The sequence below is a fragment of the Microtus ochrogaster genome, chromosome 16, assembly GCF_000317375.1.
Source record: "Microtus ochrogaster isolate Prairie Vole_2 chromosome 16, MicOch1.0, whole genome shotgun sequence".
Classification (NCBI taxonomy): Eukaryota; Metazoa; Chordata; class Mammalia; order Rodentia; family Cricetidae; genus Microtus; species Microtus ochrogaster.
In genome coordinates this window covers 3842989-3857788 of record NC_022018.1, presented here as the reverse complement: position 1 = coordinate 3857788, position 14800 = coordinate 3842989, and the positions used below count along the sequence as shown (strand labels likewise).

The following is a 14800-nucleotide window of genomic DNA, read 5'->3' as shown; positions in this document are numbered from 1 at the left end:
TTTGGAGATCAGTCCTCTGTCTGATGTGGGGTTGGTGAAGATCTTTTTTCCATTCTGTAGGCTGCCATTTTGTCTTGTTAACCATGTCCTTTGTTTTATAGAAGCTTTTCAGTTTCACAAAGTCCCATTTATTAATTGTTTCCGTATCTGTTCTACTGGGGTTATATTTAGAAAGATAGCAACATTATTTGTCATAGCCAGAACCTACAAACAACCTATATGCCCCTTGATTGAAGAATGGATAAGGAAAATATGATACATTTACACCATGGAGTACTACACAGCAGAAAAAAATAATGACATCTTGAAATTTGCAGGCGAATAGATAGAGCTGGAAAATATCATATTGAGTGAGGTAACCCAGACCCAGAAAAACAAATATTATATGTACTCACTCATAAGTAATCTTCAAACATAAAGCAAAGAAAATCAGCCTACAAATCATAATCCCAGAGAACCTAGACCACAATGAGGACCCTAAGAGAGACATATATGGATCTAATCTACATGAGAAATAGAAAAAGACAAGATCTCCTGAGTAAATTGAGAGCATATGGACCATGGGAGAGAGTTGAAGGAGAGGGAAGAGGAAGAGAGGAAGCAGAGAAAAATGTAGAGCTCAATAAAATCAGTAAAAAAGAAAAACAAAATGGATAACTTAAAAAATCCACAAGTGTTAACTTCATATTTAATAGAGGAACCCAAAGTATAAAAATGTAAAATATGGATTTCATTTGTGACAAGGGTTTTACTAGCTTTTGTGTCACTTTAACCCAGTAGCTATGTCAATGTGACCTGCAGTTCGTGAGTGGACTGTAAATGATGGGTACTTGACTGAAATCAATGGGGTGTCTATCACGCAGTTTGAGTGGCAAGTCTTCCATTTCTCTGACCTTATTTTTAATGGTACACCATGTCAGTGCAGGCAATAAATCATAGCACAGTTTGATTTGTGCTCATAGAAGGATGTCTTAAAGAAAATCTTATCTTCACATGGACATAAGCAAACTGTCAAGAGTTTCAAAGAACAGAACTGTATTATTACCATACTATTATTCTCTTTATTCATTTTTCATTACTAAGTCTAATTTTAGCTCAGACTGGACTCTTAATCACAATTTTCCTACCCCAGCTCCTGAGTTATGAGTTCTGAACCTCTATATGTCTCTACCCCCAGCTTCTTTCTTATGCTCTTTCAACAGACTAACGGCCCTTCCCTTGGGGTTACTTATCTTTAGGGTCTAAGATGCTTAGTAAAGGAAAAAAAACCTGGTGATTTATTCATGGAATTATGAAGTATGTGGTGTAAGCATGAACCAGTTGTAGTTCACAAAAAGCTCATTTACCTACTTCTGGTTTTGATGAGTATAATACCAAATGAATAAATCACGAGATCTGGTCCCATATGCAAATATATAGTCCAATAAATAAAATATACAAAGATAATCTACAAAAGCATTGTTTTTTAAAGACATAAAATGTATTCTTGCCTACAATTGATATGAAATATTTCCAACTTATTAAGAAATATGACCAAATATATATTTTATTACTGATTCATATTATCATTTAATTTTAACAGAATCATATTGCTTCTAGATCTCTATTACTTAATACATACCCTACATGAAAATAAAAATTTGATCACTCAGGAGAGAAGATAAAAATAGCCTATACCATGGGATTTTATAAGTTATAAGAATTTTTAGAGCAGTTTTTATACACACAGGACAACTGTTGTATATTATCAGCACTTATGCTGTATGAATGCTCCAAGGTCATAAAACTGTTTCAGAAAAATAAAAAATGCTTCAAAAGAAACCTAAGATTTAATTACTTATAGAAAAATATATTATTAAATTATGTGATATTCTCATCAAAAAGTAGAAAATGCATTTAGTTTCATAAAGATAATGCAGTACTATTCCTGTAGGCATTGAACACCTGAACCATCTGTCTGTTTTCTAGTATTCATTATTTAGTGGACACTTTATGTAATAATAAAGAGTCCATTACTCTTTTAAAAACTTAGCAAACCTAGGATTTCAATAATTTTCATGCCTCCAAAACAATACCATAAATCCATGTCTATTATTATTTAGAAAATCCACTTTTAATATTTTATCTCCTAAAGATTTAGTTAATAGTTCATTTGAAAGGAAAGTTCAAAAGAAAATGGAGTACCTGAGCAGCTGGACTCATCGAGTTGGAAGTGATCACAGTGAGCTATACCATCACAGCGCTGGTGAGCTGGGACACAGATGCCTGATGAGTTGCACATCAAAGCTCCATTGGGGCAGCTCTGATTGGCTGAACAGAAAACAGTGCTGGTGGTTAAGATGAGGAGTGGTAGCAAGTACATCTGGTTTTGAATGAGTCTCTAATAATGAAATGATTGCTGCCTTACCCTTTATTTTTCATATTTTATTTTATAAAATGTTCCTCTTTATTTTTTTCTTTATTCTGGGCAGAGAAATATCTCAACAGTTATTAAAGCTCTAGCTTCTCTTCCAGAGGACCCAGGTTTGATTCCCAGCACCTTTATGGCAGTTCAAACTGTCTGTAACTCCAACTTTAGGGATCTGATACTCTCGTCTAGCCTCTGGAGACACAGCATGCAGGTGGCACACAGATATACTTGCAGCCAAAGCACCCATGCATATAAAAAAGTAATTTTTAAAAAGTCTTTATTCTTGAAATTTTCTTACATATATAAAGTGAAATATAATTACATTCTATCCATATTTCTGACCCACTTCCACTATATCACATTTGATATATGCCCCTCCCATCTTCAAGTCTTTTTAAAAACCCACTAGCTTCAAAGCTACAGAGAAACCTATCTTGAAAACAAAAGCAAAAACAAAACAGAACAATAAAACTCCAATAAGTCTGCATTAGTGCTGCCCCTATGGGAGTGGGGCTTCTCCTGGAGAATGAGAATCCTCTCAGAGAGTGATTTTCCCTCTCCCAGCAATGATCATCTATCAGTAGTTCTCAGTAATGGGAGGGGCCTAGAGATCATCTACCCTATCTGTGCCACGTCATTGACCGGCTTGATCTTCTACTGGTATTGTACAGGTAATCACAGCTGCTGTGAGGCCATGAGTACATCACACATGTCATGAGAAAACTTTTCTTTTTAAATACATTTTAAATTAACCTATAATTTTCAGGAAAAGTAGAAAACATTGATGAAATAATGTCTCAAATATTGTCAGGGACTCAAATTTATGTTCCCCCACAACTGATGCTGGGGTCTTAATACATAACAGGACTGTGTTTCTAGTTAGAGACTTAAATAAAGGATATTACAGCTAAGTGAAGCCATCAGGGTAAGACCCTAATCAAATGCTATTAATGTCCTTATGAGGAGAAAAGAGGAGGGAGAGGGGGAGAGAAAGGGAGAGAGAGAAAACAAGAGCAGGGATGGAAGATGGAGAGAGAGGTTGGGGGTGGGGAGAAGAAAGATAAGATTAGGGTTTGCATGATCAGAGTTAAAGTCCTGTCTTCTGGATTCTGCCAGAGGTGATAAATACTAAAATCTCTTTGGATCTTCAATTTCCAAAAAGAAATTTAAAAGTTGTGAGTGGTCACTGTGTATATACATTCAACTATGACTCGAAACATAGAGAGAAATTGGGGTTCAACCTGAAGGTCAGCAATGCAAAATAGTCAGTCACTGGCTCTTACTTTGACTCACCTTTTTGTCTAAATAAAAATAAGCTATAACTAAAATAAGAAAACTATGTAAGCCAACATGTACAGCCATAAAAAGAGCATAATAAATGCAGGCTGCATTGAAAAGAGTAGGTGCTCAATAACTGCATGTGTCCCTGTGCTGATTGCCCTGAAGATGAAGCTCCAGCCCATTCCCACCTGGCTTGCAGAGACTTCCCTCCAGTATCATTACTCATCACTGTATACCAGAACTCGGTCCCTTAGAGGCCTCCTCCATCATGGGAAGCCCCCCTCACCTCCCCACCCCACACCCTGCAAGGATTAGAGTTGACAACCAGCCATCATCCCTTATAAGGATATCCTGCTGGGCCATGGGCTAAGACCTGATATGGGAAGTGACTTCCATAGTAGATAGTTGAGAGAGACATCTGTGATTGGACCCTTAGAAGGCCATGAGCCCCTCTAGGAAGCTAGGAGCCTTCATAGGTACCAGCTCCCCACTCACCGCCCCACCTCCCCGGAGAATAGCCTTGGCACACTGTAGAGCCAAGAAGCAGCCATTCCTCAGATCTTACGGGGTTGCTACTCTTCCAGAGATCACATCATGCTGTCTAGGTACAGGTGATGCATGGTTAATAAAAACTCAGGGAGAGAAATTGGGGTTCAGCTTGAAGATCAGAAAAAGCAAAGGAGCCAGCCATTGGCTCTTGCCTTGACCTCTGTCTGATATTGCAATCCTACCTCCAGGAATCTCAGAATGAGACTATATCTGAGAGCTGTCTCCTTCTATTTTATAGTACTCCCTAGTTCTAGAACTAAAGGTGTGTACCACTGGGATTAAAGGCATGTACTGCCCAGTTTCTATGGTAAGCTATGTAGCTGCTAGGATTAATGGTGTGTGTTGCCATTACCTGGTTTGTAAGGCTGATCAGTGGGGCTGCTTTACTCTCAGATCCTCAGGCAAGCTTTATTTATTAAAACACAATTGAAATGCCACTACGTTTAAGTTTAGTAAAACATAGTAAAATTCATGTGGCTCTAATGGATTATTGCAGCATAATGGAAACAGAGGGCTTCCTTGTTGTGGTTTCTAAGGAGAGGTTGACCCAACTTTAGAGCATAAGGGTAGGTTAGAGGTGCTATGCTCACAGAACTCTAGATTGTCATGAAAATAATGTGTTTGTTGAATTTTGTCAGAACACTCTGCAGTGTGAAAAGCAGAGATTCCTTCCTTTCTCAGAGAGAACATTTCCTGAGGGTGAGAGAGCAGAACTCTAAAAGACAATCACTTTGAGAAACAACTAAAATGTCACAAAAAGATCAGACATGTCTTTCAAAACACTGGCATTGAAATGGAATGTAGGATTCATGGATAGAGTTATTTGTTTTTACTGCTTAGCATAAGTTTAAGTGTTGCAAGAATAAAGACTCTGAGGTATTTACAATTTTAGATAGGAATGCCATCAGCAGTTGATATTTGAAGGCCTTGTACGCTAACAAAATCAAACTTTCTAGCTATCAGAGTACTTCCATAAATTTGTGGAGAGATCAATATTTAAAAATAATTCATATAAAGAGCTACCCTGCCAATGAAATATAACTTTTTCATAAACTGAAATGGTATATATTTTATCAAGAATCATTTTCCCTCAAAAACTAATGGGAAAAACAAATACAGTTAATCTATATGGTAAGAGGGTCTTGCTGTGAGGCCTAGGCTACCCTAGAACTTATGGTCCTGCTGCCTTAGACTCTTTAATACTGGGATTATAGGGACATTCCACCTTGTCTAGCTTACATGACTTTAATTACACAGCAGGATAAAACAAAAGTAGGACTCTGTATTTCAGGAAGCTTTTGTGATTCCAGCATTTGTTCCATCAGCCAGTATCTACTCGCCTCCTTCCAAAATAGGTCGTCTGCTGATACTGTTTGCCATGACTATCAAGTGGCCAAGACCTGTTTCTCAGAGAAATGGCATGCACAAGAAGGCTATGAAAGTTAGTATCAGTGGAACTGGCCAGAGACTGGGAGTTTACAGAAGTTACCTGAAGCTGGAGTTCAAGAATACACTAAGTAAAGGTCTCAGGGAGAGGGAGAGAGGGTGGTGAGCTGATGAATGGGGAGAATGACAAGTCTAACACAGCATGGTCGGATAACTAGGGATGAAAATGATTATTTTAGAATAACGACTACCACAGTGTAAATGTTCTCAGTCTACGTATCCCAAGTGATAGATTTGCCAAATAACCTGAATTGATCTTTGCATGTTGTGTACATGTGCTGAAATGTTACACTATATATAGTCCATAAATAGATATGGACACTATGTAACAACTGAAATATATGTGTGTATGTATGCTGGTGTTTGAATAAGCAAAGATGATCATTCTGATAAACTCATGCTTTCTGTTCAGTGTGTTGAATTTATGCTGATCCTCTCCATTAGCCAAACTCAGCCATACACTGGGCTGCAAGTTAAAGAAGTTTGTTGTATATGTTAGACAGAAACTTGAGAAGCAGATGGGTGCATAGGGAGTTGACCTATTTCTCACTAGTAGCTGATGTGTCCCATGAAAGTTAGTGACACTTTTGGTGATGTAAAATGAGTAACTTTCCTAAGATTATCCATTATCAATATTTTTTTTATAATTGGCTACTATGTATGTCAGTTATGATGTCAGTATTACTAGTACTTGGCAACGGCAGTGTGAATTCCATACAGTATGAAATAGTTAGCTCTTATGATAGTCATCATCGGTATAGTCTACATAAAAATAATGGTAACTAAATCCATTTATAGACGTCAGGGAAGATTGTGTGAAAAAATATGGCTGAGTACATAATGCCCTCTTAATAAATTATTATTCTTTCAGCATTAACTTATTTTAAAGTTTCACTGAACATTAAACTTTTAAGACATTTCATAAGAGTTCTTGGTCAATTTAATTCAAGGACAGAATGTGCATCTGTACTGTCAGAGCTAGATCTGAATATACACTGAGACGTAGTTTTCATTCTAATGGACCATGTGTAACTTTGCTGGTAAAATTGCTGAGCTCCGGGACACAACAGGGGAGTTGCATATATAAATTCACAGCAATTCAAACACATGAACAAGACCTGTGTAAACTCAAGCTAGAAAAAAATCACAGCATAGAGAGAGGGAGTAAGCATGAATCCAACCACAACTGGCATTTGATAGCATCTCAGAGAGGGAGAATCAGTTTTCTTTAATGATACATTTCCTGGTGGGTCAGCCATACTCCAAGGAAAAGAACGTCTCTGAGATGACTTGTGAAATACACACTGCACTTTCTGGGCTGTAGGGGGAGGGTGATAAAGAAAAAAACTCAAAGTTGTGTAGGGAAAGGAGAAAGTGGTTATGGGAGGAGTGGTGTAAGTTAGTAAACATGTTCAAAATAGACTGTATAAAATTCTGAAAGAGTTAATAAGCTATTGTTAAAAAGAGAGATACTGAGTTCCTCTACTATGCCCCCTCCTCTTTTCCTTCTACCAGCCCATTCTTCTGAACCCCAGAATCCCATAAACTAATGCACATTCTGAAGTGTAACTCCTCCACTGAGCTATGGTCTCAGTCCCTTACTCCTGTTCTTCTACAACAATTATACTTTCAAAAAATTGTTCTCATGAACCATTTATGTTTGTTTTTAAAATAGTATCTACCAAGTGAATGAGCTTATAGATGCAAAATGATTTATGTTACTTAGGATTACTTTAGTAAGAGAGAATGGCAATCTCTAAGATAATAATAGATTGGAATAAATATGCCCATAGATGTTAAAGCATGATGTTTGAAAAGGAGTATGGCAAAAGACAGATTCTTCTCATGAGACATTAAGAAACCCAATTTTTTATAAACTTTATAGCCTTATTTGGACTGATTTTGGAGTATTTCTTCATTGGCTAAGTATTTATACTGGCAGTTATAGAAAAATCAATAATTTATGTCATTTCCTATATTCTATACATATCCCTTGCTTTATGAATTCTGATAAATAGTAACTGCATTTGTTTTTCGTTGTCTACTTCTAAAAAGGTATTTGTGAATATTCATTAACTATAATGTGACAGCATATAAAATCCATAGAAACTGAAATAAGTATGCTTATAAGCACTGTCTGCATGCATTTATACATACAGATAAAGATGCAGACACATTTACATATACTCATTATTTATAAACATCTCTGCCTTTTAAAGGAGGAAGAAATTACTGTATTTTCTGTTTTAATTAATTTACAGTAAAATGTAGTTACCATTGTATATGATGTAATGATTAACTTGTTGGAACACTCTTTCCATCTCTCCCGTGGGTGTTTCGTTATCCATCTCTATGTATGGTTCAAGCCTTGATAATTTTTGGCTCATATCAACTATCCTTTAACTTATAGTAATTGATTGTCTGTCTAAAGATTTTAGGTCCACTCAGCTAAAGGTTTTTTTGTAAATTAAAATTTTAAAACATGTTTTAAGATATGCTTACATGGAAAGAATAATGTTTTGTTTTGTTTTGAGACAGTCTTTCTACACAGCTCAATCTGGCCATGGACTCACCACCTCTTGTCACTCCTTCATAAGGAAGCTTCCTATTTTTAAGCATGGATTATGTTCCGGAAAGCTTTCTATGTCAATACTGCCTTGGATGCATATTCCAGATGCTGACGTGGCAACTACATTTTGTCATACATGCCCTTTGTTGTTATTTGGGGCTGTAGTGTTACTATTTTCTTCCAACTTCAGTTACACTCTCTCATCTAAAACAACTTCTTCCCTCTGCTCTTTACTGTAAGTGCTAAGTAGAGCATCTCACGTTTACTGGAAACTCAATAACAGATATTGGTGTGAACTGATATTGCAGCACCTTAGGAAGGATTGGTTGAAATGAAATACTGCTTCACTTTTTCAGGGCCAGCAATTCAGTCAATTGAGATACATATACTTAAAAACACCATTTTTCAGGTCCAACTTCATATTAAAATTTAAGAAAAGAATCTCAAAAGTAAATTAGATTAAACACCTCAGACAATTCTTCTTTGTTGATTGTACTTCCAGAAGGGGACATTATGTGATACAGCAACAAAATCTTTTCAAGTACCATTTGACCTTTATTCCTGGATCACAAAAATTAACAATTTAATTTGGATAGACTGTGAGTTAATTATCTTTATTCTAGTGCAAGGAATTTCCCACTCTATTCTTTTGTAAAGTTTTAACAGAGGGTTTGACTAAGGTGTTCCAAAAGATAACGTGTACACCTGCATTAATTAAATCAGATAAAAATGAAACTGTTTTTGTAGAACTAAATTACATTTTAAAAAGCTCTGAATGACCTATACTGCCTTAGATGCATCTGTTTAGGATCCTTAAAACTCAGAGGAGCAGGAAGAGAAGGAAATGTAGATCAATATCACTTCTAATTGATTCTTTGGACTCCTGTGCAAGCTTCCTAGCAAAATGGAGCCATAGGTCCTAGTTTCACATATACTAAACACTCCAGACATGGAACATTACATGGAACAGAAAAGAAGAACCAACAAAAAGACTCACAGAAAAGATCAGTATGGACACCAGCAAGGACCTGCATTGAAATAGGGACAGAAAATAGAGATAGGACTACAGAGCCACAAACTGCCGGTTTCCATGTCCTGGAAGCAAGAAGAATAACTGATGTTTTACACACAAAAGCAGCCCGAAACCAGGGTTTCCTCTTCAGCTGTCACTCACAAAGCCATCCTAAATCAAAGCGCATTGGTTATAAGAAAGCGATGCTTGTGAGAAATTTTAAAAAGGGAAGTAAGAACAGCAGAACTAGTTTTGATGCTGACTACTGTTTTTCCTAATGTACACCAAATACAGAATTGAATTAATCCAGAGCTACGTACCAGGGAGTAGACTACTTTCCAGAACCATTGGGTTTATTTGTAGATTGGTCTACTTCCATTGGCTTTCTCCAGGGACACCACAACCTATGTTTAAGCTCATCATTCTCTTTTGTTGCTCTCCTTTGATTCTGTGGGTTAAAATTTATCTCGCTTGCATCTTGACTTTTTTATGGAAAGGCACTTGGAGTACAGAAGTTTGGAGATCACCTAGAATTCTTGACAGCATTAGATAAGAGTCCCATGTGAAAGACACTCTCCATAATAGAAACACAAAGCAAGACCACTATGAGTACAAGATGTTGAAAGCAAAATAGGACTGTACCTTGTCAAAATATCTCTAGTCTTTGAAACCTCCACAACCTCCATCTTTACACTTGGTCATTTTGTGTTTGCTTCTGTATATAAACACTGAGAAGACTACTTCTGGTTTTTAGTTTCTATGGGGGCATGTATGCCATGCAAAAGTTCTTACATCTGCTAACCTATTTTACAGTCTAATTCTCAAAGCTAGTTGGATCTTAAGAGGACAGAAGTGAGGGTTTTCCGCCCCTACCACCATGTCTTCACAGAAGTTTTCAATATTTGCTTTGTTAAAACAATTTTTAAGCTATCATACAAAGTAATGGATACTTAGAATACTCTTTTAAATAATCTATATTCATGTGTGTCTGTGGCTCTGTGCACATGTGAACACAGGTGACCATCGTGGCCATAAGAGGGCATCTGGAATTAGAGGACATTGTGAGCTGCCCCAGGTGTGTGCCAGGAACCAAACTCAGGTTCTGTGTAAGAGTACTATACTCCCTTAACTGCTAGGCCATATCTCTAGTCCGCGGCCTGGACTTCATTATAACATTTTTGTGTATATTTGTTATTGATTGTCCCCTTCTCTCATCTCCCTCCTCTTGCCTCACTCTTTGTTGTTAGGCCCCTTCAAGCCCACCCCAACAACACTCCTTCTGCTTTCATGTAACCAATGATTGCTTTTATTTATTGCTTGTTTATTTACACTTCAAGTGTTCCTTTAGATTTTATATCGCTCTATTTTTATTATTTTCTCAACCATACTTGCAACATCAGTTATCATATGCTGATGCCAAGAATCCTTCTTTGTCTGTGTTTCTCTTTTAATTTCTATGTATACATTTCCAAACACATTCTGAACATTTATTTTCATTTTCCACAAACACAGCATCTAAAATGAAGTCATGATCTTCTCAGAGAACCTCCTGTGTCCCCTATTTTCATAGCTGTCACCATGGTACATGAGCTGCCTTGATGCCCAAATAGGGAAATTCAGCCATTCTGAATCTCTTTCTTTTCTTCCTCTCATAATCACATCATAAATCATTCATAATCTTTATCATACACCACATTTTAATCCATCTCTGACTATTGAAACTGTGACATCTAACCACTCTCTCTCCCTTCAGCCTGGTCAATACTGATCTACATTGATCAAACACTCTTACATAGCCCTGGCATAGCTTGTAACACCACACTGAGAAGTGCCTCATGCTCTGTAACACATGTTACATCCTACCCTATCAAACAGTATTACATTCCTCTACTTATTGATCTTCTTCAGTATAGTTTGTATCTACACCCTGAGAAAAGTGCATCTGTCTGCATCAGTGATGCCTGTCTTAGTTAGGGTTACTGTTGATGAAAAGTACCATGATGAAAAGTAACTTGGGGAGGAAAGGTTTATGTCACTCACAGTTCCATGTAAGAGTTTGTCATCCAAAGCAGTGAAGACAGGAACTCAAACAGGGAAGGAACCTTGAGATAGGAGCTGATGTAGGATACGAAAGGGTGCTTCTTATTGGCTTGTTTCCGATAACTTGCTTAGCCTGCTTTGTTATAGAACCTAGGACCACCAGCCCAGGGATAGTACCACAATGTACCAGGCCGTCCCCTACCAATTGCTAATTAAGAAAGTGTCCTACAGGTTTGCCTACTGCCTGGTCCTAGAAATTATTTTTAATTGACGTTCTCTCCTCTCAGATTTCTTTAGCTTCTGTTAAGCTGACATAAAACTAACCATCACAATGCCTAGCACAAGATGTAGTGTCAATAAGGGTTCTATTAAAGGTGTGTGAATAAATGTTTTAACTATAATTTAAATAATAACATTACAAGTGAATATTAAAACCTAGAAATAAAGTATAATGCCTTGAAATATTTGGTGAACTCTATTCATTAATCACTCCTGTGCTTGTTCTTGCAGCATTTTATCCTTCACTCCTAATGTGGATTCCCTTTGGGAACAGAACTTCATATAAGGAAATACCTGGATGTTAAGTTTCCAATGAATACTTAAAATCATAAGGACACAGCAGTCTTCTAAGCTTCTCTTTAACTAGTATTCTACCTTAAGTTAAATGTCCTATGACATCAGATGACTGTATTGAATATAATATTGTTTCTGTTAGTCAAGCTATATTAGAGCTCTGATGGAAACAGCAATGAACAATTTGGCAATGTTTATTTGGAATCTTCTTCCTTTGCCTACTTCACCAATAACACAGTATTATGAAACCTGCCTTCTTTTTAATCAGACAGAGTAAAACAAGGGAGCAACAGGAAACAGAATAACCAACCCTCAAGTCTAAGGCAGAAAAACAGTTTTACTAATGAGAGTCTAAAAACTTTATTTCCAGAGACTGTTTTTCACCTTTTCATTTATTTTACTCCCTTCCCAATAATCACATTTCTGGATTTCTAGTTGATTACCAAACCCCCTTGCTTCATTCCTTGGTTCCTTCATATGGCTCTATTCCAAAATGAATTTTCTTCATGTAAAAACTATTATCCGCTCTTATGTTTTAAAAATTTTAAAATATAATGTAGAAATAAAATAAAGAACCAAGCCAAAAAAAAAATAGGTAGGATATTAGTGGCTTTTGAACCTTACCATGACTGGCTAATCACCTTTAACTGTAAGCAATTATTTCTTAACATTTCCCCCTTTCTCTCCAAAAGAGACTACATAAAGCAAAAATGGCAAATATTGAGAGCAGAGTTTGGGGTTTATATACCCTAGCTCAAATTTTTCTAGTCTGGTAGGTTAGGTATTATTGACTTTGCTATATGGATGAGGAAATGGCATTGGCAACACTAAAATATCTCCTTGGTATTCTGTATCCTCAGTATTTAACATAATATACCCTTTTATATTGAAAATCTTTTTCATACAATGTCTCTGATCATGGTTTCTCCTTCACCAACTCTTCCTAGATCTTCCCCACCTCCTCATCCACACAGCTATATGACTTATTCCCCTTTTCGTAGAAAACAAGCAGACAAATCGGAATTATTAAAAAAAAGAAATTGCAAGAAACACACATGTATATAAACAACCAAAAACAAAAAGCATGAAAACACAAAATATTAAACCATGATAATCAAATAAAAAGCCATCAAGATAAAACAAAGCATTATGAGGTGAAGAATCTACAAATACCATTGAGCTCATGTTGTTTTAGACATCTATTACTTGCCATTGGACATACCATTACATGTGGCTAATACAGCCAGTGAGAGTTCACTAAAGAAAGCTAATTTTTCCTTTGCAAGCAGTTAGAGATAGCACAGATGTTAGGTATTGAGTATGGGACTAGGGAGAGAGACAATCTCCTAAGGGGAAATATAATACACAGTTATCAAGAAACGGGCAGACTGAAGCAAAAGTACAAACTGGGGAGGGTGAAAGAAGATGCGGGGTAAAGAAGGGAATACAGGAAGGGACAGCTAACACTAAGGGCAATTGAGAAGTCATAGGAAAACACCAGGAACTCTTAATGATAGGAAACCTACTAATATAATTTTTCAGGCCTAAACCAGTGTGTGTGTGTGTGTGTGCATGCTATAATCAATTCTTTGTCTATAGGCCTTGATTTGGAGTAACTTTTTTAACATTTAAGATAAAAATAAATTATAACTGCAATACTTTAATACACTTCCAAAATGCGTTAAAAACATAACATAATGAAAAATGAGCTAGAGTTAAACAGATGAGAAAAGAAGAGGCTAACAGAAGTTGGTGTAACCACAAACGGAGCCTTTCCAGAAATGGAAAGCAAGAGCCACATGGCTTGTTTAGCTATATAAGACACAAACATACTGTTATTGATGATATGGGCTATTCCGGAGACCTTGACTTCATCTTTCAAACTCTATCATTTCTAAACAGAATTTCTTCCTGGAACACTGAGTTAGTGAAAACACTCACCGCAGCTGGATTCGTCTTCATTAAAGTGGCAGTCAGCCACTCCATCGCAAAGCAGGAGAGACGGGATACACTGGCTTTCCGAGCACTGGAATTCGGTATTACCGCAGAGTTGAGGAGAGGGGCTGGAAGAGCAACCTATTTCATCAGATCCATCTATACAGTCTTCCCGTCCATCACACTTCTCTGAGGCAGGGACACACTGGGTGCTGTAGAAACAAGCAAACTGGTCTTCTTCACACAATGATGGCTGTGGTAAGGCCGGACCTGAAAAAGAGAGCAGGCGTGTCTATGATGTGGTACTTTTTCATCTATGTCCTGTATTGAATCATCCCAGGGCATACCTGACTGTTGTATAATTATAAAAGAATTCCTAACTTAAATAAATTAACTTCTAATTATGAAATAGTAATTGTATAAAATATATAAATCTGATAAAATATGCCTTAACTACTCTCAGAAGCTACAGTCTTTAAAGGAGGCATCTCTGGGGATGATGAAAAAGCTCAGCAGAGGTGTGAAGTGAATACTTGCTGCTGAGCCTGAGGAGCTGAGTTTGATCAGTGGAACCAAGGGACAAAAGGAAAGAAACAACTCTCAAGTTGTGTTTTAATCTTCACATGTGCAATGGAGCAAGATCATACATGTACTCAAGTACAGATACCCCAAAAATAAATAAAAGGAAATAAACCTAATTAAAGTGTGTTAATGGTGGGTAGAACAATGAGCATGCAATGTGAAAGGGGAAACTTTGCAGTGCCTCACTCCTAAATATGGACCTATGCTGGATGCCTTGAAGGGCTAATGAATTTAGGGGCCCACCACAGCGTTGTCACAAGTCACCTGTCGAACAGGAGCTCAGCTGGACCCCAATCAAACCCTCTCACCATCAGTTTTCCTTCCTTTGTTTATCTGTGGGGAGAATTTCCTGGGAGATTTCTCCAATGAAGTATCTCAGCAGGAATATGTCTCCTGAGTTAGC

At 37.0% G+C, this 14800-nt stretch overlaps 1 protein-coding gene across 1 annotated transcript in view; it reads right to left on the bottom strand.

Annotated features, from left to right (window-relative positions):
• Nucleotides 1-14800, bottom strand: part of Malrd1 (MAM and LDL receptor class A domain containing 1) — a 583538-nt gene that overhangs the window by 94178 nt on the left and 474560 nt on the right. Inside the window, exons 33-34 of the mRNA XM_013348957.1 lie at nt 13822-14085; nt 2185-2310 (exon numbers count right to left, since the gene is read on the bottom strand). Coding sequence (XP_013204411.1) covers nt 2185-2310; nt 13822-14085 — 390 coding nt within the window. The remainder of the gene's footprint in view (nt 1-2184; nt 2311-13821; nt 14086-14800) is intronic.